General features: G+C 51.6%; 1 protein-coding gene across 1 annotated transcript; it reads right to left on the bottom strand.

Annotated features, from left to right (window-relative positions):
• Nucleotides 1-3,739: 3,739 nt before the first annotated feature.
• On the bottom strand, nt 3,740-26,223 carry PHLDB3 (pleckstrin homology like domain family B member 3). The gene is made up of 15 exons (XM_030298916.1): nt 25,818-26,223; nt 24,981-25,163; nt 24,623-24,760; nt 23,083-23,211; nt 22,684-22,845; nt 21,613-21,723; nt 21,368-21,451; nt 20,900-21,010; nt 11,017-11,116; nt 10,777-10,867; nt 10,607-10,694; nt 10,296-10,352; nt 6,104-6,323; nt 5,399-5,484; nt 3,740-4,165 (listed from the first exon to the last, which is right to left on the bottom strand). The coding sequence occupies exons 1-15, from the start codon at nt 26,076-26,078 to the stop codon at nt 4,031-4,033; spliced, it is 1,956 nt and encodes a 651-aa protein (XP_030154776.1). The 5' UTR covers nt 26,079-26,223; the 3' UTR covers nt 3,740-4,030.
• Between the last annotated feature and the right edge of the window lie 172 nt (nt 26,224-26,395).

Raw genomic sequence — 26,395 nt, forward strand, 5'->3', positions numbered from 1 at the left:
TAAATAAACTTAAAAAAAAAAGAATTACCCAGCTGTATACTTACATATTTCACTAAGTGTACATGATTAAAAAAGGAAGTAGGGGGTGGGGAGAAAGAAGAAATGTCACTGTGGCCTCTGTGTAAAGCAGGACAAGATTCTGGAAGGAGAGAGAAATGCAGGAGACCAGTGAAGATGCTGGACAGTCTTCCAGGTAAGGAAGAAAAGCATCCCCGGACAGCAGGGAGCTGGCCAGGCACCCACAGCGAGGCCATGGTGTTCTGTTACACCCTAACACAGACGGGGCCACACTGTGACCTGGGGGAGCGAGACACTCAAGACCGCTGCATTACCGTGTCTGAATTCAGAAACAAACAAGAACGTTGTGCAAACCACAAAATGACTAAGCGTCCCCATATCCAGGCCAATATAAGTGACTGCTATGTTATGGTATATTATACTGTTATGTTGTAGTATTTATATAGATTATGTATTATTTATCTTATATACTATATTACATCATTATATAAGTTACATCTCTCACCTTCCTTTGTTTCTCCCGGCTCAGATGATTTATCTCTGCCGGGAAAACGAGCGGCTGTGTTCATAAAAATATTACCTGTTCCCCAGACCCTGTTCAGCACCCCCATTCCCAATAATGACTAGCGCCTCAGTCATATAGGTGGGGTCACTTGGGATCATGCTGAGGCTCACAGAGAGAAAGTGAATGACTACTTCTGAAGTCATCCAGCATGGGCCCCTGCCTCTCAGCCTTGAAATCCCAGCCCCACTTATGGTTTGCTGTGTGACCCTGAAAAAGTGTCTTCACCTCTCTGAGGCTCTGAGATATCTGTTTTACAGTAAAGGAAGGAGTGTCTTTCATGGTGGAATGAGGCAGTGGGCAAAGTATCAACTCTGGCATCAGAGAACCTGAAAACTGAATTCTGCCTGCGCCCTCTTGCTGTGTAACCTTGAGCAACTGGGACTCCCTCTCTGAACTTCAGCTGCTTCCTTTGCCAAAAGGGTCTGAAAACCCCTATCTCCTGAGACATAGAATGAGGCAGGGTAATAATACTGTAACTATTGTGCGTTCAGGAGCAGGAGGCCCTGTAGGCCCCAGCCGCGTGGGAGAGTTTCAGGGAGGAACCCCAGCTGGCCAGACTAGAAGAACTAGCATCTTGGGAGGGAGTGGTACCCAAGGGTGGGGAGCCTCCTCTTGCTCAGGCCTGCCTGGATCCCGGGCGCTGACCCCCACCTGGCCCAAGACCAGAGAGCAGAGGGAGGTGTGAATGTGGGGCCTCCACTTACTCTTCCCTGCTCCTGTTCACGGAGGTCACTGCAAAGTGATTTAGAATCTGGTTCCCCAGAGAGGTGGACGCAGGGGTCAACGTGGAGGCGGCTCTCCGGCCGTGGAGGTCATGCCTGGGCCTCAGACAACCCTGGGGCCCAATTTACTATGTTTTCCTGTCCCTGGGCCAAGGCAGGCTCTGAGGCCAGTGGTATCCCCAGCCTGTCTCAGACCCACTGCCTCTGGGACACACAATTTGGGAAGGGGTGGGGTCAAGGGGCAGGGCTGGCTACCTAATTTGTGAGGCTTGGTGCAAAATGTAAATAGGGGGACCCGGTTCAAAAGGCAGGAAAGAGTGCCATTAAAGGTACTAAAACAGAACTGCATTTTTCCTTTCTTCTGCCATCTTTCTCCACCCCTCCTGGTGTTCAATGTCATGTTCCCAAAGACAAACATCTTGGGCGCTTGAGAGCCCAGACCTTCACAGGTACCTACAGACCCTGTCCCGCAACCGGAGCGATTGGATTGCTGGGCTCCCCTTCTAGTGCACAGCTGCCCGCTGCCATGCCCCACCCTGAGATGCCATGAGGCACAAGCGCATGGCCCTGATTGTCCCAGGTGCACCCAGGCCCTGCGGAAGCTGGAGGGTGGCAATGATCACAGAGCAGGGGCAGGGAGGGAAGGGCAGACAGAACCTGTCCCAGGGAGGCGGGAGGTGGCAGGAGGTGGAACCTTGTGTGAGCCAAGGTTCCAATCCCTCCAACTCAATGCATGATATCCCTTCCTACCTCACCTACAAAACACAAATTCAAAAAGAAAATTAAGGGGGCGCCTGGGTGGTTCAGTTGGTTGAGTGTCTGACTCTTGATTTCAGTTTAGGTCATGACCCCAGAGTTGTAAGATCGAGTTCCGCATCGGGCTCTATGTTCATTGTTCAGTGTAGAGCCTGCTTTGGATCCTCTCTCTCCCTCTGTCCCTCTCCCCCACTCATGCGCTCTCTCTCTCTCTCTTTCCAAAACACACACACACACACACACACACAGAGAGAGAGAGAGAGAGAGAGAGAGCTCTTCCAGCTCTTGTGAGCATTCAGTTTGTAGAGGGGCTGGGAATGGATTGATCCAAGAATCCAGACGTCTCGCACCTGGAGGTGAAGGCCAAGGGACACCGGGGATCCCTGAGGGCCTGAGGATTGGGGTGTTTGCATTCCCAGGACTCAGGAGTGCCACATCTGGATCCTCAAAAAATTCTGCAACGGGACACCTAGGTCCTGGGGAAATGGGGACCAGAGGGACTGAGTACCTACTTCCAGAGAGGTCTTCCCAGTGGGTGAAGACCTGTCTCTACACTCTGGTGAGTGGTCCACGCCAAAGTGAGTGATCCCAGGGGACTGTGGATCAAGGAGGGCTTCCTGAAGGAGGAGCACCTTGAGGAAGATCTAAAGAATGAAGAGCCCTTTGTCTGACTGTTCTCCACTGTCCCTCAGTCCTCAGCAGCTCTTTCTCGTCAGTTTATTCAGCTAGCAGACATTCCTTCAACACCTCGTTTGCACTTAGACCTTGTGCCAAGGACTCAGTAGTGACCCAAACAGCCCCAATCCCTGCCTCCTGGGACTCCCATTCAGCACAGGAAGACACCCTCATCAGCAGTGAGGACCCAGTGTCTTCAAGGCTGTGATGGGAGAGGCACAGGCAGAGTGATCAGGGCTGGCACAGAGGAAGCCCGGAGGAAGCACCTGTCTCAGCCCGTAAAGTCAGGGAAGGCCTCCTGGAGAAGGAACCACCTGAGCTATGACCTAAGTGATGAGTAGTAGGGTGGACTGAGGAAAAGTGCCTAAGCAAAAGGAACAGTATGAACAAAGACCAAGAGGTGAAAGGGAAGCATTTTTCCTCCGCTTTCATGGAATGAAACGTGTCCTATGGTGCTGAGGACATGGCAGTAACCAGGACACCTCTGGTTCTGACCTCATGGGACTCCCAGTCCATAAGGGATGCAGACCCATTACCAGTGATGACCTAGGGTGTTCAGGGATGGGAGAGGGGAGCTCAAAGTGGGATGCCTGGCCCAGCTGAGGGAGCCACGAAGGGCTTCCTGAAGGAGGGGACATCCCAAAGAAGACCTGAGGAAGGAGGAGCTAGCTGGTCAAGGGCAGGGTACAGGGAATAATTATGTGCCAAGGCCTGGAGGACAGGAGCCTAGAAGTTCCTAGAAATTGCCAAGAGCTCAGTCAAGTCAAAAAGGGTGGAAGCAGGGGGGGGGGGTCCCACAAACTGAAAATAGCAAAATTACCAAAGACTAAAGACGCATGCTTCCCCACCTCCTTCTCCCCGCCTTGACCTTAATGATGAAGGCCTCCATTCCTAAAGAGAGGAGAACCGGCCGTGGGATGCTTCGCGCTCAGAGATACCTATAACTCGGACATCCTGCCTAGGAAGGGGCCCGGGACGCCTGTGCTAGAAACCACGGCAGCAATCACTGTTTTCTTCCGTGTTTAATTCGGTATCACAGGAGCACCAATAAATAGTTCCTTCCCGCCCCTGCAATCTTCCTCCTGCCCGGGGCAGGGCCCCTGAGGCTGGCTTCCCGTAGCGGGAAGGCACCTGCAGCCCCAAACGCCGCGGCTCGGGCCCGCCGAGCCGCGGCACCTGCAGGATTCCCGGAAGTTCCGAAGGGGCGGGCCCGGGGCTTTTCGACAGCCGGCGAGGCCGCGGGCGGGGCGGGGGCGGAGCCTCGCCAGTACGCCCCCCGGGAGGGCGGGGCCCCTCAGGGGGCGTGATTCTCGTCCGCGGCAGTCACGATGACGTCCATCCAAATGCGCATGGCCTCGGGGCTCGGTGCCACCATGTAGAAGAGGCGTTCGTAGGTTTTCACGCAGAACGTCAGGCGAGGGTTGGGGCTCTGGAGTAAGCAGAGTGAAGGTGGTTAAGAGGGCATTGGGGTTCAAATCCCAGCCTTGCTACTTATGTGCTGTGTGGCACTGGACAGGTTACTTAGGCTCTCTGAACCAAGTCCCCCATCTGTCTTCGTAAATAATGCTACCTACCTCACTGGGTTATGAAAACCTAAGGAATTAACATTTGGAGGCTTCGAATTTGGGGAGCAGGAGGAATTTAGATGGAGGACTCATGTCCCCTTTGTAGCCTACCTTATATATTAGAAATACAAGCTTTCAAATTTCCCCTTTCCAGAATCTAGGTTCTCCTGGTTTGTCACTGGGGAAAACTAGTATCTACACTCCATTTATTAAGTACCTACTTGCCAGCCCTGAACTGAGTAAATCCCTTACGCCCATTGCCTGTTAACCTTCTCAACTCTGAGGAAACGGGGTTGAACTATGCCCATTTTGGAGGGGAGAAAAATAAAGCTGGCTAAGGGAAGTCACTTTCCTGAGGTCCCACAGCTGGGGTTCCAATCTAAGCTCTAAAAGGCCATAGTCAGGGCGCCTGGGTGGCTCAGTCGGTTAAGCGTCCAACCTCGGCTCAGGTCATGATCTCGAGGTTCGTGAGTTCGAGCCCCGAGTCGGGCTCTGTGCTGACAGCTCAGAGCTGGAGCCTGCTTCAGATTCTGTGCCTCCCACTCTCTATCTGCCTCTCTCTCTCCCTTCCCTTAAAAATAAACATTCCTAAAAAATAAAAGGCCATAGTCGGTTGCTCTCCAGAGCTCTCTAAATACTATACCAGTTGCCAACATTTACATTTCTGGCACTGCACTTGTACAAGTTTCGAATTCCTGAGTCCTCTAGGGTAATAGAGTATGAAGTGACACCATGTGGCCCATTCCCATTTGGCAACTATGGGCAGAGGCTGAGAAACGATCATCTCCTTAAGATGGTCCCAGGCTGCCTGGGTCCTCACCCTGCCGTCTTCAATCATTTATTCCCAGCTTGGCATCAGAGCCTGCCAAATTTTCGCTCTAGATCTTTTTTTTGCCCCAAGACAAGTAACAGTGGCAGAGAGCCAGAGACTGGGCTGTTAATTTTTGGTTGCTACAGTGAGATGACCGGTGGGCTCTTGTGCTGGGTGGAGTACCCTGATGGTGCAGTCTCTGGGTGGCCTTTCCCAGGGACAAGCTAAGGTTTGACTGCAGGGGCTCTGACCAGGAGGGCAGGGGGGTCCCACACGAGGGCTTCACCTTGAAGGCACAGCGTAAGTGGTCGTAATAGACTTCCTCTATGGCCTGGAAGTAGATGACGCCTTTGAGCTTGGTCTCTTCCTTGTCTGATGGAGGGAGGTGAGGAAGAAACAGCCAGTGAGAGGTTTGCATCTGTGCGTCAGGGTGGGGATGGCCAGACCCAAGTCCAGAGACTGGTGCTGGGGTGAGGGACTGGTGACAGAGTCTGAAGGTCCCTACAATACCCTGGTTGGGAGGTGGGTGAATGTTGAGGTTGGAAGGGAGACGGACAGGACTGGGGAATGGGGTCTGGGGAGCTGGAGTCCTAGGTCCCTGAGTGCCTTGGTCTTGGAGAAGAAAAGAGACTCAAGGAGAGGTTGAGAATCTTGGACTCTCCTGGAGAGGGAGGGTGAGGGGCCCGGACCCCTGGGTGATGAGGGTGGGGGAGGACCCGGACAATGTCGGTTCAGACTCTTCCCGGGTGTCTTAGGGAAATGGGGTCTAGGGGGCCAGAATTGTATGAAACTGTCACCCGTGTTACTGAGGAGGGCTGGGGGGTTGGATTCCAGGTTGCTCCTGGGGCTGGGGAGCCAGACTCGTGGGCTTAAGATAGAAGGGGGGGGGGGGGGGGGGGGTGTCTCTTAGGCGTCTGGTGGGGAAGGCCTCCGCTGTGGCCACTTCCAGGGTCTTGGGGTCCCGGGTCCCAGGCGGCCAGGCGGGGCTTACCGGCGTAGTAGGCCAGGCGGCGCGCCTGGCGGTCAAAGCAGAACCACCGTTTCTTCCAGGTCTTAATGCGGCCGCCCATCTTCACCAGGGATCCGCGGCAGCAGCCCCCCGACACCCTCACGTGCGGGCAGTTCTCCGGGTTGTGGCCCCAGCGTTCCAGGTGCTGCCTGAGATCCAAGACCCGGGGGCCTGGGGGGCGGGGCGGGGGCGGGGGCGGGGCCTGAGGGAGGAAGAGAAGGGGGCGGCTGACATCAAAGGGTCGGGGAGGGGGCGGTCCTGCAGCTCACCTGTGAGGCCCGCCACAGCCTTTCAACAGCAACAACCAGAGTGGCCATCATGAGAACGATCGTGATCTGGCAGGTACGTTTCTGGACCATGGCACCTTGCCCAGGGCTTTCTAGCAGCAACAACTTGACTCCCCAGGACTGCCCTTGGGAACCGGGCTACGAGGAGCCCCATTTTACAGATGAGCAAATTGAGGTACAAAAATATAAAATAATCCACCCGAGGTATCACAGGGCTTCTAGGTGGTAGAGCTGAAACACAAATCCAGGTCTTCCCGCCCCTAGAGTTCACTCTGAAACACAAGAGCTATGTCAGAGAAGTGAGGGAGCCCAGCGGGACCCTCATATACTGTGCAACAGGGACCAAGTAAGTGATCAATACTTGAGAGCAGTTTCTACTACTATTGTGGTTATTCTTGTGATGAAATCAGCAATTCTTACCTGTGCTAAGCGCTTTATAGGGATAATCCCTCGGCCCCCTCAAACTCTCTTGGGACGGAAGTACATTATTACCCCCATTTTATAGATGTGGAAACCAAGACTCAAGAGAGGTTAAGTCACTAGGCCCAAGTCACACAGCTAGAGCCGACAGAGCTAGGATTCACCAAGCACAGCGATCATCTCTGGCGGCCATAGAAGGGAAAAAAATTAAGGCAATGAAAGTGTCTACTGTTCGTAAGGCCCAGCCTGATCGCACCTATTCTTTTCCCTGCAAAGAATGGTATAATCCCCCACAGTCACACTGAGGCTCAGAGCACTGTCTCAGACTTGAGCACACAGGCAGACCCCCTAGGAATTTCGTTAAAAATGCAGCCAGAGGGGAGGGGGGGGAGGGGGGCTGGATGGCTCGGTAGGTTGATCGTCCCAACTGAAATCAGTCGGTTGATTTCAGCTGGAGTGATGATCCCAGGGTCGTGGAATGGAGTCCCTTCTCAAGCGTGAAGCCTGCTTGAGATTCTCTTTCTCTCTCTCCCTCTGCCTTCTCCCCCGATCACATGCTTGCTCTCTCTCTCTCTCTAAAATAAAAACAATACAATTAAATTAAAAAATGTTTTTAAATGCTGCCTCGGGTTCGGTCAGGGGTGGGTGTGAGGTTCTGCATGTCTAACAAGCTCCCAGGGGTCAGTGCTGCTGGCCCATGGGCCACGCCTTGGGTATCAAGGGCTGAGAAAACGAGTTGAGGAAACAGAAGTAAGGCAAGGAGGGTTGAGAAATAGAGGAGACTCACTGCATGGAGATGGGGAAGGTGGAGGGCAGGTGCAGAGGAGCTGGGGGAATGCATAGGAGGGGAAGAAGCAGTTACAAGGTCAGCCAGCGGGGCCTGGAATCTTCTATGGGTCCTGTCGCCAAATCCAGACAGTTACACTAACAGTCACCAACGTGTACGAAAGGTCTCACTCCGTGTTCAGCACTGTGGGAAGTGATCACAGTGGTGATCACCTTCCTTCCTCTCAAAATCAAAACAAAACCAAAACAGAAAAACCAAAACCAAAACACCGTCTATTGTCCCCATTTCCCAGATGAGGCAACTGAGGCTTCTAGACAGGCAGTGACTCACCAAGGTTACCCAGGTAGGACGTGGCAGAGCGGGGCCCCAATCCAGGAGAAAAGACGGGCTCGGGGCTCGCGACTCCACCGCTGCCCCTCCATGTCACCCCCACGGAATCCCTGCCCCTCTAGGAGCCTCGGTTCCCCTGTGCTGAAATTCGGAGCTATCATAGCACCCTCCTCACCGAGGGTGTTTCAAGGACAAGCTCTCGAGCTCTTGTTCAGGGTCCCAGCCCCGCGATCGGGCATGCGCACAAGAAGGCAGCCTGGGGTGAAACTGGAGTGGGGGTGGGGGAGGCGCGACCAGGCACAAAGCAGGGGGCTGATGAATAAATGATGATGCTCCAAAGCAGGACTACTTCATTTTTAATGAGGCAGAGCTCATGCCTGACAGCCCGAAGGCTCCACTGCCCTTCCCGGTATATTTTACTCCTTGGCTCTTATCAGCCCCTGACACGCTGTTTATTTTACTTATTGATGCTGGTGTTTTTTCGATGTGCCTCCCTAAAAGCCAGCTTCCCCCAGGGCAGGGACTGTCATTTGGGTCACTGCCGTACCCCAGGGTCTACCACACAGTAGGCGCTCAAATATTGGTTGAAAACAAAGTAATAATAATAAGGAAAGGACAGATGGTTGAGAAAACAAAAGGCAGGTTGGGAACAAAGTGATCATTTACGGGAAAAATAAATTCACAAAATATGGTTCGATCGGTACACGTGGAGAAGTATAGAATAAGATTCGAAGTCTTCTCAGCAAGAGAAAACGCTTGGGCCTCCAGCGGTACAATGGGCGACCCTCACTTCCCCCAATGCAAAGCATTTGTATTCATGCTATTAACATAGATAAAAATAAAATTTTAATGAGGAACAGTCAGCTAAATCCAGAATATGCAAAACTCTCCAGGATACATGACTCAATTTTTTTTTCCCACCAATAAATGGCATTTTTTAAAAAGTAGGGAGGGAGGATTCTTTTTTTTTTTTTTAATGTTTTTATTTATTTTTTGAGAGAGATACAGAGCAAGAATGGGGAAGGGGCAGAGAGAGAGACAGACAGAGAGAGAGAGAGAGAGAGAGAGAGAGAGAGAAAGAGACAAGGAATCCAAAGCAGGCTCCAGGCTGTCAGCACAGAGCCTGAGGCGGGGCCTCAACCCGTGAACCTGGAGATCCTCATGACCTGAGCCGAAGTCGATGCTTCACCAGTTGAGCCACCCAGGCGCCCCAAGAGGGTTCTTAGTATTAGAGATTTAGGAGACATTTTAAACGCATTGTGTGTACTTTGTTTGGATCCAGATTTGAATAACCAACCATAAAAAGACATTTCGGCGACCAATAGGAAGATGTGAATATGGATCACACATTAGAATGTTACAGAATTATTAATCATCTCATAAAGTATGACAATGGGATTTTTGTTATGTTGAAAAGAGAACTTACCTATTGGAGATACACAGTGAGGTACGGACGAAATGATACAATGTCTGAATTTGCTTTAAAATATTCCAGTGCACGGGGTACCTGGGTGGCTCAGTTAGTTAAGCGAGGGACTTCAGCTCAGGTCACAATCTCATGGTTTGTGGGTTCGAACCCTGCATTGGGGTCTGTGCTAACAGCTCAGAGCCTGGAGCCTGCTTGTATTCTGTGTTTCCCTCTGTCTCTGTTCCTCCCTTGCTCATGCTCTGTCTCTGTCTCTCTCTCTCAAAAATAAATAAACATTAAAAAAAAAATGCTTTAAAATATTCCAGTGCAAGATGGGAAGTAGGTGAGGGATCAGTAAAACAAAGCTGGCAAGTCAAACAAGATTCAAAACTGATTATCACTGGGGCGCCTGGCTGGCTCAGTTGGTGGAGCGTGCAACTCTCGATCTTGGGGTTGTAAGTTCAAGCCCCACGTTGGGTGTGGAGATTACTTAAGAAAAAAAAAATCTTTAAAAAAGGAAAAAAAAAAAAAAAGAAAAAAGACTGATAATCACCAAAGCTACATGTTGGGTATACAGGGGCTTATCAATCTATTCTACCTCTGCATATGCTTGAATATTTGTATAGTGAAGTTTTTTAAAGAATCGAACACATTTTTAAAAGTTTTGAAAAGCCTCGGCATATAGTTGCCCTCATTCTACAGTAACTGCTGACATTGTCACCTACTTACAGAAGAGGAAACTGAGGCGCAGAGAAGTAGAGCATGTTACCCGAGGACATGTCATGGATATAGTGGGAACAGAAACCAGGCCTTTTTAGTTCCCCTCCCCTTGCCAAGGTCACTTTTCTATGCCTTTCGAGGAGAGGAGAGGGTGAGATAAAGGGCAGAGGCCAGGGCAGAAACAGAGGAGGGAGGTGAGGCTGAGGGCAGGGGTGGACTGACCATGATGGCAGGTACAACAGGGCCTGAGGAACCTTCTGTGCTTCTTCTCATCCCTTCCTGTGGGTTCAGGAGGAAGGACCCAGTGAGGATGCTAACCAACAAGAAGTGGGGGAAAACTTACTGGATCCCTGGGTCTGAGGGGGGATGGGCTGGGGGGGCCTGGATCCCTGGGTCTGAAAGAGGAGGGGCTGGGGGCCTGGACCCCTGGGTCTGAGGGAGGAGGGGACTGGGGGGCCTGAACCCCTGGGTCTGAGGGAGGAGGGGCTGGAGTAGGATCTCCTGACCCTAAGCAGGAGGGGCTGGGGTCTCACCCTGGCCTTGAGCAGTCGCTCCCTTTCCGCCACAGCTTGCTGCAGGAGCCGCTCCATGCGGGCGATGTCTGGGTGGAGGGCCCCACAGCTGGGAGGAGGGAACAGAGACCAGGGCAGGCTCCAGTGGCCTGGCCTCTTCCCGTTTCCCCACCTTCTCCCTGACGTCTCACCTGTTCCCAGGGCCACAGTTCAGCAGCTGATAGAGCGGGTGTCTTCCAGAGTCTTCCGATGTTGCTGGGAGGGCCGAGGCCTGCAGGGGTCCTGGAAAAGAAGGGCTGGGGCTAGGGGACCAGGATGCTCCCTTGTCTAAGCACCCCCCACCCCTTACAGGCATCTAGATTCCTCCATCGTTGCCAGGGAAAGGGTGGTGGTGGGGAAGGAGGTACGTGGGAATAATGGGAGACCCTCACCAGTACAGTGGAGGGATAGAGGTCGGGGGGATCCCCTCTGGCTCGCTCTCTCTCCCCTCTTCCGGGGCAGGCTTCCAGTCCTCTGGAGGCCGATGGAGCCCTACAAACAAACACACAAGGCCCATGCAAACAGGAAGAGGCACTCAGTCTCAACTGTTAAGCCGGAGGACCGCCAAGGAAAACCAGTAGCTACTCGGCTCCTATCAGAAAGCCACTGTACATGTGATGCTGGGGAAAAGCAGCTAGTCACCAAGGACCACACAGGGCAAGGCGCGGAACGGCAGATTTAGAGACAGGAAGTAGATTCGTGGTTGCCAGGGGATGCGGGAGGAGGACATTGAGGGGTGACAGCTATAGGGTGCAGGGTTTCTTCTGGGGGTGATGAATATGCTGTAAAACGGATCGTGGGGGGGGGGGTGCCTGAGTGGCTGAGTCGGTCGAGCGACCGACTTCAGCTCGGGTCATGATCTCATGGTTTGGGAGTTCGAGCCCCACGTCGGGCTCTGTGCTGACCGCTCAGAGCCTGGAGCCTGCTTCGGATTCTGTGTCTCCCTCTCTCTCTGCCCCTCCCCCTCTCATGCTCTGTCTCTCTCTCAGAAATAAACATTTTTAAAAAAATTTAAAACAAAACAAAACAAAAAAAAAACGGATCGTGGGGATGGCTGCACCACTCTGTGTGTGAATATACTAAAAACCACTGGATTGTATACTTTAAATGGATGAACTCTAGGGGCACCTGTGTGGCTCAGGTGGTTAAGCGGCTGACTCTTGATTTTGGCTCCGGTCATGATCTCACGGTTTGTGGGTTCGAGCCCGGTGTCGGGCTCTGTGCTGACAACACGGAGCCTGCTTGGGATTCTGTCTTCCTCCCTCTGCCCCTCCCCTCCCCTGCTCACTCTATCTCTTTCTCTCTCTAAGTAAATAAATTGGTAACCCAGGCTGTGCCCAGGAGGTGGACTGATGGATGGAAACAAGGGTGGGAGAGTCATCTCTCTGAATATCCTGCCATACCCTTCAAACGTTGAACAAGGGGAATTTTGGCTTTAAAAAAATAAATAAACATAACAACCCAATGTAACCTGTGCTCCTGGACCAGAAAAAACTTTGGTTTTTGCTAGAAAAAACAACGGTGGAACAGCTGACAAAATACGAATAGGATATGGTTATTTTACTAGTATTATCTCAGTGTTAGTTTCCTGAATTTGATCACTGCACTGTGGTTTTATAAGAGAGTGACCTTGACCCTAGGTAATAAATGTAGGAAGGGTTTAGGGGTAAAGGGAAATCATGCTGCAGAGAAAGATAATAAAGTGTGTGTGTGTGTGTGTGTGTGTGTGTGTGTGTATGGAAAGGATAAGAAAGCAAATGTCAAATATGGTAAAATGTTAATTACAGAACCTGAATGCCAGGTGTACAGGAATTCCTTCTACTATTTCTGCAGTTTTTCTGTAAGTCTTACATTACTTCAAAATAAAAAGTTACTAAAAAATGAAGACGGGGCGCCTGGGTGGCGCAGTCGGTTAAGCGTCCGACTTCAGCCAGGTCATGATCTCACGGTCCGTGAGTTCGAGCCCCGCGTCAGGCTCTGGGCTGACGGCTCAGAGCCTGGAGGCTGTTTCCGATTCTGTGTCTCCCTCTCTCTCTGCCCCTCCCCCGTTCATGCTCTGTCTCTCTCTGTCCCAAAAATAAATAAACGTTGAAAAAAAAAAATTAAAAAAAAAAAAATGAAGACAAACTTATTTGACAGAAAGAGAGAGAGAGAGAGAGAGAGAAAGAAAGAAAGAAAGAAAGAAAGAAAGAAAGAAAGAAAGAAAGAAAAAGAAAGAACAATGAAATCATTCTAAAAAGAAAAAACAGGGTTGCCTGGGTGGCTCAGTCTGTTAAGTGTCTGACTCTTTTTTTTTTTTTTAAATTTTTTTTTTCAACATTTATTTATTTTTGGGACAGAGAGAGACAGAGCATGAACGGGGGAGGGGCAGAGAGAGAGGGAGACACAGAATCGGAAACAGGCTCCAGGCTCTGAGCCATGAGCCCAGAGCCCGACGCGGGGCTCGAACTCACGGACCGCGAGATCGTGACCTGGCTGAAGTCGGACGCTTAACCGACTGCGCCACCCAGGCGCCCCTTTTTTTTTTTTTTTAATTTTTTTTTTCAACATTTATTTATTTTTGGGACAGAGAGAGACAGAGCATGAACGGGGGAGGGGCAGAGAGAGAGGGAGACACAGGATCGGAAACAGGCTCCAGGCTCTGAGCCATGAGCCCAGAGCCTGACGCGGGGCTCGAACTCACAGACCATGAGATCGTGACCTGGCTGAAGTCAGACGCTTAACCGACTGCGCCACCCAGGCGCCCCTTTTTTTTTTTTTTTTAATTTTTTTTTTTCAACATTTATTTATTTTTGGGACAGAGAGAGTTAAGTGTCTGACTCTTGATTTTGGCTCAGGTCATGGTCCTGCGGTTGGAGAGATAGAGCCCTGCATTGGGCTCTGCACTCAGGGTGCGGAGCCTGCTTGGAATTCTCTCTCCTTCTCTCTCTGCCCCCCCCCCCCCCCCCATGCTGCTGCTGCTTTCTCTCTCAAGATAAATAAACTTAAAAAAAAAAAAAAAGAAGAAGAAAGAAAAAACAGCAACTCTGCATAGATAATAAGGAATGATAAAAATAGGAGCGCCTTGGGGCGCCTGGGGGGATCAGTCAGTTAAGCCTCCAACTTCAGCTCAGGTCACGATCTCACAGTTTGTGGGTTTGAGCCCCACGTCGGGCTCTGTGCTGACAGCTGAGCCTGGAGCCCCATTCAGATTCTGTGTCTCCCTCTCTCTCTGCCCCTCCCCTGCTTGCACTCTCTCTCTGTCTCTCTCTCAAAAACAAACAGACATTAAAAAAAAAATAATCATGAAAGCTCCTGGCTGGCTCAGCCAGTGGAGCAGGTGACTCTTGATCTCGGGGTTGTAAGTTTGAGCCCCATGTGGGGTATAGAGATTACTTAAAAATAAAAATTTTTATTTATTTTTTTAAGTTTATTTATTTTGAGACAGAGAGAGCATGCACATGTGCACAAGTGAGGTAGGGGCAGAGAGACGAGGAGGGAGAATCCCGAGCAGCTCCCACAAACCACAAGTTCATGACCTGAGCCAAGACTAAAGAGTAGGATGCTCAACCAACTGAGCCACCCAGGCGGCCCCAAAATAAAACCTTTCCTTAAACAATGATGTGTGGGTTTTTTTAATGTTTATTTTTTTTTTTAGTTTTGAGAGATGGAGAGAGCCTGAACAGGGGAGGGGCAGAGAGAGAGAGAGAGGGAGAGAAAGAATCCCAAGCAGGCTCCGCATCATCAGCGCAGAGCCCCATGCAGGGCTCAAATTCCCGACTGTGAGATCACGACCTCAGCCAAAATCAAGAGTCGGACGCTTGACCCACTGAGTCACCCAGGTGCCCCCAAAATAAAATATTTTTTAAAAGAATAATAAAAACAATACACGGCATAATTTGAGCACCAGCAAGGGTACTCACTGCTGTAGATCACAACTCATCAAGATATTTAATCTGTGGGGCGCCTGGGTGGCTCAGTCGGTTAAGTGTCCGACTTCGGCTCAGGTCATGATCTCGCGGTTTGGTTCATGAGTTCGAGCCCCGCGTCGGGCTCTGTGCTGACAGCTGGGAGCCTGGAGCCTGCTTTGGATTCTGTCTCTCTCTCTCTGCCCCTCCCCCACTCACACTGTCTCTCTCCTTCAAAAATAAACATTAAAAAAAAAAAGATATTTAATCCGTGAGTTAGTAACAGTAAAGGAAGGCAAGTCTCTCGACAGAAGTATTGCAATGAATTGGTGAAGAGGAACAACAGACTAGAATTTTAGCACTTGAGACCCCTCAGAAAGATGGAGGCACCCACGCCAGAAAAAGAGAGACAGGTGCACGGTGCCCAGCACAAAGCTGAGCCTGCATCTGCTCAGGGCCCCACAGTCAACTTTACAGGAAATACAAAGAGGCAGAGAGGTGACAATGACCCCCACGAGGCAATCAGCAAACCCTGCCTGGGAAACTCCACGAAACGCCCAGCTGGTTTCCTCCCCAAGTAAATTGCCAAGGGGACAAAAAAAAGAAACAGAGGGAGAAGTCTATAAAGACTTAAAGCATACAGCCACTTAAAAAAAAAAGAGAGAGAAAGAAAAGACAGAAAGAAAGAAAAAGAAAAAGGAAGACTAAACTATAGTGTGTAGGGACACACACTTAACTGACGGAACTTGAAAGCAAAGAGAGAGGCTATAGATACTGTAAAGGTTAGGCTGGTGGCCATTCTCTAGGAGGCGGAGGGGGTCATCATTCAGGGGCATGCGGCGGGTTTCTGGAGCAGCTGTTGGGTCTACCTCCTGACATAGCTGGCAGTTCCAGAGTGTTCCCATGTAATCATTAAGCTGTGCAAGTGTTCCACGTGATTTTCTACACTCATGTTATCTCTAACCAAAAAAAAAAAAAAAAAAAAAAAAAAAGTTCCAGGGCGCCTGGGTGGCTCAGGTCATGACCTTGAGGATTGCGAACTCGAGCCCCGCATTGGGCTGTCCGCTGTCAGCACAGAGCCCGCTTTGGACCCTCTCTCTCTCTCTCTCTGCCCCTCCTTGGCTCGCGCTCTCACTCCCTCTCTTCTTTCTCTCAAAAATAAACATTTAAAAAAATTTTTTTTAAGTTTGAAAAAATAAGAACTGCGAGTATTTATCAAGTGCTCATTATATGCCTAACAGTGTACCTGGCACTCTGCAGAGTTACCTAAACTTCTAAAAGCCCACAGGGGGGCTCCTGGGTGGCTCAGTCGGTTAAGCATCTGACTTGGGCTCAGGTCACGATCTCACGGCTTTGTGAGTTCGATCCCCTCATTGGGCCCTGTGCTGACAGCAGGGAGCCTGCTTGAGATTCTCTCCCTCTCTCTCTGCCCCTCCCCGCTCATGCTATCTCTCTCAAAAATAAATAAATAAACATCAAAAAAAAAAAAAAAAAAAGGAAAAGCCCAAGGAGCTGGGAAAGTTTCGTTCCCCTTCACAGGGAGGAAACTGAGCCCATGTCTGTTCACGCTTTCCTTGCTTCGAAAGATGTTCCCAGCACATCCTCGCTGAGACCTTAGACACCTGGCACTGAGGAAGTGAGTCGGCAAGGTGGACTCAAGCCTTGTCTGCATGGCACTTATGTTGTAGGAACTAAATAAACCATCATACAAGTAAGTGCATCATCAGAAATTGCTGTGAGATGGGGCGCCTGGGTGGCTCAGTCGGTTGAGCGTCCGACTTCAGCTCAGGTCATGATCTCACGGTTCGTGAGTTCGAGCCCCGCGTCGGGCTCTGTGCTGACAGCTCAGAGCCTGGAGCCTGTTTCCGATTCTGTGTCTCCCTCTCTCTGCCCCTTCCCCACTCATGCTCTGTCTCTCAAAAATGAATAAACGTTAAAAAAAAAAATTAAAAAAAAAATTGCTGTGAGTAAAGATAACAAGGTGTCAGAAAGGAGGATCACCTTCCAACTGGAAGGGTGGGTCTGGATGCTGACCCTAAGGCCCAAAGAATGACAGTTGGCCAGGGAAGACTGAGGGGAACAGTGTTTCAGGTAGAAGCAGCAGCAAATACAAAGGCCCTGAGGCAGGAGCAAGTATGGGATGTTGGCAGGTCAGCGCTCCTGCAGCTCAGCAGAGCGTGTATGGGGGACAGTGGTGAGAAGCGGGCAGGGGCCACATCATGGAAGGACTCATAGGCTGAGGTGAGGAGGCCCAGAGGGCCGCTGACAGCTTTTGGTGGGGAGGACTGAAGGAGGAGGGGTCGCGATCACCAGCTGTTGTGTGGGAAACAGATTGCTGGGAGACAAAAAGTAAGGTGGAGAGAGCTATCAATGAAGAGGCTGGTCTAGGGTCCCCAAACCAAAGATGAGGGTGGGAGTAGGTGGAAGAAGGGCGCTAATAATTATAATACTACTAATAATTGTAATTATAATCATAGTAACAGCAGCACATTCACCGAACACCTACTGCGTGCCAGGCATCATGCTGAGCACTTCAGCCACTAACCAGTGGGTTCTGTGATTCCCATTCGGCCGCTAAGTAAACTGAGGCAAAGAGACATGTCTCAGTTCAACCACCTAGGAAGTGGGAGAACAGCTGGACCCAAGCAGGGTCAGGACTCTTAGCTATCATGTGAGCCTGGAAAGGTGGGGGGAGGGTTGGATTTGGGAGGGATTTAACAGGACCTGGAGGCACAGAGAGGAAGGAGCAAGGAAGAGTATTGTTTGTTAATACTCTTCATTTGTCTGTTTACCTGGCTGAGTAAATAAATACTCCCCGGGCTCAAGATGTGCCCGGAGGTCCCCAGCTGCTCCCTCCGAGCTAGTATTAGCCACGTTGCCCTCTTGGATTCTGAAGGATTCCTGAGATACCCTTGCCTCCTGAAAGGCATGGGCCGTGGAAACAGGCAGACCTGGGTCAAAGCTATCTCGGCCACTTCCTGGGGGTGTGACCTTGGCAATTCCTGTCTTCTCAGGCTTGATTTCCTCTCTGTAAAGTGAGCGCCGTCCCACCATCCTGCTGCTGCGGTTGGTGCAAGGATGATGTGAGTGACCTCGTGCAGAACACCCAGGAGAGGGCCTGGAACGTTCCCCCAGGTGACATCCAGGCGCAAGGTGGGTATGAGATCCACGCAGTGGGTACAGGACCCACGGGAGCCAACAGCTCAGGTAATAACTCCATAGGAATGGACAGGGCCTCCCAGCAAGTATTTATAGATATGCAATTTACTTCTAAGGATCATAATTACCCGACGTCGTGTTGCCTGGCAACCCAGTTGTCACTTCACCTTTATCAGGCTGCCAGGGGAACCAGCTGGAGAGTTCATTTCCCATACGGAAGAGCTGCAAACCCTTCACCCAGATAATGATGGTACCTACTTCTGGGGGTTCTTCTGAGCAAAGAAGGAAATATTTTTTATAGATAGATTTATTTCATGATATATGTATTAGATGGTACCATGTCACACTGCCAATATATGACTGCTTCTCACTCCCAAATAATAGCTTCGAAATGATAAAATGGCTTAGAGGGCACCTGGCTGACTCAGTTGGGTAGAGCATGTGACTCCTGTTCTCAGTGTGGTGAGTTCAAACCCCATATTGGGCATGGAGCTACTTAAAATGAATGAATGAATGAATGAATGAATGCATAAATAAAAAAAATAAGATAAAATGGCTTAGAGCAGACCCTGGCCTACCTTAAGCTTTCAAAAATCATGATTGCTGGGGCGCCTGGGTGGCTCAGTAGGTTGAGCATCCGATTTTGGCTCAGGTCATGATCTCACTGTTTGTGAGTTTGAGCCCCGCATCGGGTTCTGTGCTGACAGGTCAGAGCCCGGAGCCTGCTTCGGATTTTGTGTCTCCCTCTCTCTCTGCCCGTCCCCCACTCACACTCTCTCCTTCTCTCTCAAAAATAAACATTAAAATTTTTTTTGAAAAATCATGATTGTTACTAATTAATAAATACTATATATTACATATTACACGCTGCATATAATTATATCAGACAATACAATAACGTTAATAATAATTAATATTAACTAATGGTATCATTGTGTGTACAAAAAAGGACACATGCACACACGGGTATTCACAACAGCATTGCGTAAACTACAAAAGCCTCAAATCCCCAAAGCCCCATTGAGGTCAGGCTCAATGCCCCCCCCCCCGTGTAGACCTCTGTACCCCACCAGAGCCTGGAGCGGTTAGTGCACTGAAAACAGTGCCTGGGTTCAAATCCCATCCCTGCTGCATTCCAGTTAGTTAACTACCTTCACCTCCCTGCCTCCAATTTTTCACCTATAAAAAAAAAAAAAACGGAGGCAAGAACCCACCTGATAGTATCATTGCAAAGACCAAATGAGTGAATCCACGCGAAGCATTTGAAACAGTGCCTGGGGGGCGCCGGGTAAGCATCGGACTTCAGCTCAGGTCATGATCTCATGGTTCCCGAGTTCAAGCCCGGCATCGGGCTCTCCCCTCTCAGCGCAGAGCCCGCTTTGAATCCTCTGTCTCCCTCTCTCTCTGGCCCTCCCCAGCTCACGCGCACCCTCTCTCTCAAAAATAAACGAACATTAAAAAAAAAAAAAAAAAAAACATAAAAATAAAATAAAATAAAACGGTGCCTGGCACACTCCAAGGACTCAACAAATGTCAGCTGTCACCATTACTATTGCTTATACTGTTGTCGTTAGAGTCATTAAAAATGATGAGCAGCTCTAAACGTATCAGTGGAAAACAATCTCCATGGTAGAGTGTGAAGTTAGGGAAAAAAAGTTAGCCAACGAGTGGCTGATATACACTTTTTTTTTTTTTTTTTAACGTTTATTTATTTTTGAGTCAGAGAGAGACAGAGCATGATCGGGGGAGGGTGAGAGAGAGGGAGACACAGAATCTGAAACAGGCTCCAGGCTCTGAGCTGTCAGCAGAGCCCGACACGGAGCTCGAACCCACGGACCGCGAGATCATGTCCTGAGCTGAAGTCGGCCGCTCAACCGACTGAGCTACCCAGGCGCCCCACACACTTAAAAAAAAAAAAAAACGCTTACGTGATATGCCAATGTCTAAGCGCTTACGAAGCGACCGCACCCCTGAAACAAAGCTTTTCACCTAATATTCACCCCTACCTCGTGCCCACCTCTGACACTCTCTACTCTGTTTCATTTCGAAGAGTTAGCAACAACCCCTTCAATGAATGTTGTAACCCGTTAATAAGTGGGAACCCCAGTGTTAGGGAGAGCTGGAAGGAGGGGTACCCAAGAAACAAGTAGCTGTGCCAGGGAGGGGGGCTAGGGCCAGTGGGGTGGAGAGAGGAGGCCTTTTTATCAATCTTTTAAAATGCTGCTTTTAAAATGCACTCCTGGGTGAAAGGGGGAACACTTCTGCACTGCTGGTGGAAATGCAAACTGGTGCAGCCACTCTGGAAAACAGTGTGGGGGTTCCTCAAAAACTGAAAAATAGAACTACCCTACGACCCAGCAATTGCACGACGAGGCATTTATGCAAAGGCTACAGGTGTGCTGTTTCAAAGGGGCACACGCACTCCCATGTTTATAGCAGCACTAGCAACAATAGTCAAGTTATGGAAAGAGCCCAAATGTCCACTGATGGATGAACGGAGAAAGAGGATGTGGTATCTATATACAATGGAGTTATTACTCGGCAATCAAAAAGGATCTTGCCATTTGCAACTACGTGGAGGGAACTAGAGTGTGTTATGCTGAGCGAAATTAGTCAGAGAAAGACAAATACACGATTTCACTCATACGTGGAATTTAAGATACAAAACAGATGAACATAAGGGAAAGGAAGCAAAAATAATAAGAAAACAGAGAGGGAGACAAACTGTAAGAGATGGTTTGAACAATACAGAGAACAAATACAGAGAACAAACTGAGGGTTGCTGGTGGGGTGCTGGAGGGAGGGGGATGGGCTAAATGGGTGAGGGGCATTAAGCAGGACACTTGTTGGGATGAGCCCTGGATGTTCAATGTAAATGATGAGCCACTAAATTCTACTCCTGAAATGATTACTGTACTGTATGTTAACTAATGTGGATTTAAATGAAAAAAAAAATTCTATTAAAAAAGTAATTAATTAATTTTTTAAAATAATAATAAAAATAAAATGTCCTCCTGGGGGCACCCAGTTCCATTTTGCCAGGGGAGCGGGGGGAGGGGGGGATATCAGGCAGAAGAAAGAAAATCGATACAGGAAGCTTGAGCCTCATAAAATTAAATTAAAATATCCCTCGATCACGCCTCCCTGTCCCCCATGCCCCCGTGGCAGAGAGAGCCACCGTGAAAGTTCTGGAGACGCAGTGACAGGAAGACATGGGGGGGGGAGGTACCTGCAGAGAGCTGTGAACAGAGAAGAGGCAGGAAGAAGTGGCGGTGGCGGTGTGGGCGGCGGGGTCCTGCAGCACCAGCAGCTGGCGGTCTGTCTTCTGGGTGAACAGGAGCTTCAGGAGAGGGGCGGAAGGTTAATGGGAGCCACAAAGATCACAGATGACCCACCAGTTCCCAGATGCTCTGGCCCATGGCTCCAGCGTCAGCCCATCTCTCAGACGGAGAAACAAAGGCTCAAGGTGACAAGAGAGCTAGACCCTGGTCTTAGGGAACAAGGGCTCTGGGCAGAGACTGTTTATTGGTCCCCTGGGGGGGCGGAGGGGGGGGCTCCGGGGCCTGAACTCCTGGGTCCCAAAGGTAAACGCATTTAGGGGGCTGAGAAATGCAGATCCCAAGGGAGAAGGGGTCTGGGGGTCTGGACTCCTGGGTCTGAGGGGGGAAGGGCTGACAGGTGCAGGACATCCCCTTACCTTAGTGAGGGCCTGGCTGGACTCAGAGAAGTCCCCTCCAGGGGTTCCCTGAAGGCAGTTAAGCTGGAGCAGTCGGCTCCGTTCCTAAGGGAGAGCAAAGTGGTCACCACTTCCCATATCGCAGTCGAAATGGGATGTCCCAGCAGCCTTCCCTGACGCCAGGAGACATCCTGGGGGGCCGCGTGGCGACGGGATGCCCCCAGAGGGACGTGAGGACAGCTGCACAGGCCTCCAGGAGGACTTACCTGCGTCAGGGCCTCAAGGGCCTCCTCCTTCTTCTGGCTCAGCCCCCTGCTCTCAGCTGCCATCTGCTCCCCCAGCGCCTTGAGCTGCTCCTCTAAGACCTGGATCCGGCGCTGCAGGGCACACCCGAGTGACCTGGTCACTCAGCTGCCCCAGGGCTCCCAGCTGGCTCCCACAGAGCCAAGTCCTCCTCGAGAGCCCGGGGTTTGTTGGACCGCGTAACAGAGACCCTGGGACTTGGGAGCTGGGGGCTCAGAGTTAAACTCCCTGGTGCCCTCTTCCCTTTTAGGGGTCCAGAAGAGACCTGGGGTGGGTTGGAGGGGCTGGAGGGTCCGATGTACAGATAGAGACCGAGGGAGACAGAGACCCACACAGAGTCGCGGTGAACAGAGAAAGAGAGAAACCAGAATAGATACAAAAAAGAAGGACTGAGACAGACCCCCAAGAGAAAGATACAGAGAAAAGAGACAAGACACAACAGAATGGAGACAGACAGAAGCTATGTGAGACAGGAAGGGAGAAGAGACAGTGACACGGAGAAGTGGAGGTGGGCAAAGGAGACCCATGTCAGACCCTTCTAATTGAAAACTTTAGAAAACTTTGTGTTAAATATAGTCAAAACATGTCACTTTTTCCAGTAGGACCTGTCCGACCCTTGAATACGAAACTCCCAGAGAGGGCCGGCAGGGTTCTCTTTTTGGACTTGGGTTTGAGAGGCAGAGAACGCAGTGGCCAAGACCGAGTAGGTTCAGATCCCAGCTCTATCCTCTACAGACTGAGTGACCTTTGGAAAAGATTACTCGAGCACCTTGACCTTCAGTTCCTGTACTTATAAAGTGGAAAGAAGGTAAGATTTGCCTCCTAGGATTCTTGAATGATTCAATGAACAAAGACTCATGAAACATTTAGGACCGTGCCTGGAACATAGTAAATGCTCCATAAACATCAACGCTTGTCCCTGCTCCAAAGAACGGGACCCAGGCGGGAAAGGAGGACAGAGAAAGGGCCAGTCGTGGAATGGAGGAGACAGAGGGCAGCAGCGAGGGGGGCAGGGCCAGCCCGGCCCGACTTACCCTGTGCTGCGCCACGCTGGCCTGAAGTTCTCGGACCTTGGGGTCCAGTGCCCGGGCCCCGGGGCTGTCCCGGTCCTCGTCCTCCCGCCGGCTCTCCTGCTCCAGCTGCTGGAACTCTAGGTCCTCGTAGGCATGCTGGGCCACATCCAGCTGTTCCCTCATCTGCGGGTGGGAATGCGAAAAAAGACTGGGGCCCAGGGGGTAGTGGGCCGGGGCCAGGAGTCCCGGTCAAGGAGGTAAGAGGGACCTGGGGGTCTAGCCTTCAGAGTCCTGGGGCTTACAGGGCTGGGGCCTGAACTCCTAAGGGAGGGAGGAGGGGACTGAGGGCCTGGACGTCTGGGTCCAAAGGAAAGAACGGTTCAGACCCCAGGTCCCCAAGTGTATCTGGAGGAGCCTCACCTCCTGCACCCCCTGCAGAAGTCGCTCACGCTGGTCCTCTGGCTGTGAGTCGAGTTGTCCCTGGGCCTCCTGGAGTCGCTGGCGAAGAGCCTCCACCCGATCCCGCTCCTGGCTCAGTTGCTTCTGTTCCTGAAAGAACAGCCGGGCTCTGAGCCACAGTCTGGACACAGGAAGTGAAACAGAGGCCAGCCCAGCCAGAACTCAGAAGCCTGCCTGGGTGCCAGGGCCAAGAGTGCAGGGACCCTATCTGTCTGGTTCTGTCTATCTGTAACGGCTGGGTCCATTACACTCAGAACAGACTGAGACAATCAGGGCAGTGGGGCACAGAGACCGGGAATCGAGAATCGGGAGCAATTTGTACAGGGGTGATCCAAGACTTCCTGGGTGGGAGGAGTTTAAGGTAAGCCTCAAAAATCAGGGAACATTTAGGGGCGCCTGGGTGGCTCAGTCAGTTAAGCCTCCGGCTCTTGATTTCGGCTCAGGTCATGATCTGATGGTTTGTGGGATTGAGCCCCCACGTTGGGCTCTGTGCTGACAGTGCAGAGCCTCCTTGGAAATCTCTCTCTGCGCCTCCCCTGCGCGCTCTCTCAAAATAAATCAAAATAAATAAATCAAAATAAATAAATCAAAATAAATCAAAATAAATCAAAATAAATCAAAATCTCTCTCAAAATAAATCAACTTAGGGGGCGCCTGAGTAGCTCAGTTGGTTGAGCATCCAACTTTTGATTTTGGCTCAGGTCATGATCTCACAGTTTGTGGGTTCAAGCCCTGCATCGGGTTCTGTGCTGACAGCGTGGAGCCCACTTGGGTTTCTCTGTCTCCTTCTTTCTCTCTGTCCCTCCCCTGAGCTCTCTCTTTCTCAAAATAAATAAAGAAACTTTAAAGTAAATAAATAAACTTAAAAAAAAAAAGAATGAGGGGCGCCTGGGTGACTGACTTCAGCATCAGACTCTGTGCTGACAGCTCAGAGCCTGGAGCCTGCTTGGGATTCTGTGTCTCCCTCTCCCTCTGCCCCTCCCCCGCTCATGCTCTGTCTCTCTTAAAAATAAATAAAAATTTTTAAAAATTTAATAAAAAAAAGAGAACGAATAGGTTCTTAAAGAATTTACATACAATATCATAGCTGGGATCGGTGTTTAAAACTGGGGATAGGGAAGCAAATTGGGGGACAGAAAACAAAACGGGACGATTAATCACTGCTAAAGCCGGTGGGCACAACCACACGGCCACCATCTGACTATTCTGTTTGTTGGTTTGACATTTTTCCCAGTATGACATTTAAAGACCAAAGAGGCGGGGCGAAGGAAGACCCCACTCCTGCAACCCCCCCCCCACCCCTGCCGCGAGTCAGGTTCTAGAATCACGGTCTGGGAGGGAGAAGGAAAACAAGTACATCTGCCCATTCCCCACCCCACCCAGACCAAGTGTCCCCACTTGGGGAACGGGGATAACCCTGGGGCTCGGGTCCCAGGAGCACCACCAGGAATATCCGTCCCACAGGAAGGAAACTGGTGGTGAAGGTCCAGCAGGACCAGACCTGTTCCCGCTGTTCCCGGCTGCCCTGCTCCGTTTCCACCTGTTGTCCAAGCAGCTCCCGGAGTTGCTCCTCCTCGCGCCGGGCAGCCACTCGCTCCCCAGCCAGCTCACCCCGCAGAAGGGCTACCTCCACCTCCATCTGTGGAGACAATGCAAGGACTGGGGCCCAGAGGCCTGGGTCCGAGGACGGTGTGGAGGCGGGGCACTCGGACGCCTGGGAATCTGAGCTCTTGGATTCGGAGGGAGGATAGGACCGGAGGCCTAAGAATCGGATTCCGCAGGAGGAAAGGCCTGGGAGCCTGGCCTTGAGGGCTTCCCTGGAGCTGGGGCCAGACTTCCCAGGAGGTCCGCGGCCTCACCTCGATCCTCAGCTCCTTCCTCTGGCGCTGTAGCTCCTTCACTCGCTGCTCCATCAGGGCCACGCGGGTCAGTGCCTCCAGCTGCTGCTCTCGAAGCCGCCGCGCGGCCCCTCGCACCTTCTCTCCAGGCTGGGTGGATGCGGGGGCCGTGGCCGGGATCTGTGCTGGGGGCGGAGCCTCCCCCTGAGGTTGAAGGGTGCGTGGTCAAGAGCGGAGGCCTCACCCCTCAGCCACCGCGTAGGTCCGTTCCCCACCGCATTCCCCGGACTGGGGGTCCTGATCAGCCCCAGTCAGTCGCCACGCCCGGTTATTCAAGTGGGGGAGGGTGTAGGTGCAGTGTCCCCCGGCCTGGGAGGAGGCCCAGGGGCTGGCAATAGGGGAGGGGGTATGTGGCCGACTCAAAGAAGGTGCCTTTTTCCATACCCAGGTCCCATTCCCGGCGCTGCGTTTTCATAGGCCCGGATCTCTCTCTCTCTGTCTGTCTCTCTGCCTCTCCCCCCCCCGCCCCGGGTCTGAGTCTTTCCCTCTGTTTCTCTGGGCTTTGTCTCTCCGACTTAGTCTCTATCTCTGAATCGCTATGTCTGTCCCTCTCAGAGTATTTTCCTTTCTCAAAATTTCTGTTTCTCTGAGCATCTCTGTCCTTTGTTTCTGGGTTTCTGTCTGTGTCTCTATCCTCATCTCTCTGAGCCTCTGTCTCTGGCCTGTGTCTCTGTCTCTTTTGGGTCCTTGTCCTTGTCTCCCTGTCTCCGGGTCTCTCTATACCTGTCCCTCTGTCACCCGCCAGTGCCTCTCTCTGGGTACCCCCGTGACCCCTCCTTCGCCCTCCAGGTCCCTCACCGCGTCGCGGCTGCTCTCCGTGCTGCTGCCTTCTCCCACTTCTTCCTCTTCCTCAGCCTGCTGCTCAGCTCCTCGGCCGCTGGGAAGCTCCTTCACTCTCTGGGGCTCCTCGGGGGCCTCGGGGACCTCGGGCGCCTCCGGCTTGTGGGCGTCCCCCGCGTGCACCTGGGGCTGCGTAGCCCCATGGGGCCGGTCCTCCGCGTCGCACTCCGGTACCGGAGGCGGCTGGCACCCCTCCTCCGGGCCGCTCGGCGTCCCCATGGCCGCTTCGGGCTCCGGCGGAGTGGGCTGGCCCTTGCGTTCCGGGGGCGTGGTCTGGCAGCGTGGGGGTGTGGCCCACGAGGCCAGAGCGGCTCCCGACTGCTCGGGCGCGTGGAAAAGAGCTCCAGGAGGCGGGTCTAGGAGATCAAAGACTGGAACTGAGCACTCGGAGGCGTGGCCTGGAGTTTCTGGGGGCGGGGTTCGATGGCTCCCAGGGCGCCACACCCCCGAAGGCCAGACCGGAATTTGAGTCGGGGTCTTAGCACGCCCCCTACTGGCCTCTCCCTCCTACCCAAGGGTCTAGCCTCGGACCTTCC

Source organism: Lynx canadensis, chromosome E2 (assembly GCF_007474595.2).
Source record: "Lynx canadensis isolate LIC74 chromosome E2, mLynCan4.pri.v2, whole genome shotgun sequence".
In the NCBI taxonomy this organism is placed as follows: Eukaryota; Metazoa; Chordata; class Mammalia; order Carnivora; family Felidae; genus Lynx; species Lynx canadensis.

Excerpts from the sequence above, each read along its gene's own strand:
- PHLDB3 (XM_030298916.1), bottom strand. The coding sequence starts at position 26,078 with ATGGGGACGCCGAGCGGCCCGGAGGAGGGGTGCCAGCCGCCTCCGGTA. Across the intron at positions 25,164-25,817 it reads CGGAGAGCAGCCGCGACGCG|GGGGAGGCTCCGCCCCCAGC; the intron begins GTGAGGGACCTG and ends CTTCAACCTCAG. Across the intron at positions 22,846-23,082 it reads TTCTGCAGGGGGTGCAGGAG|ATGAGGGAACAGCTGGATGT; the intron begins GTGAGGCTCCTC and ends TCCCACCCGCAG.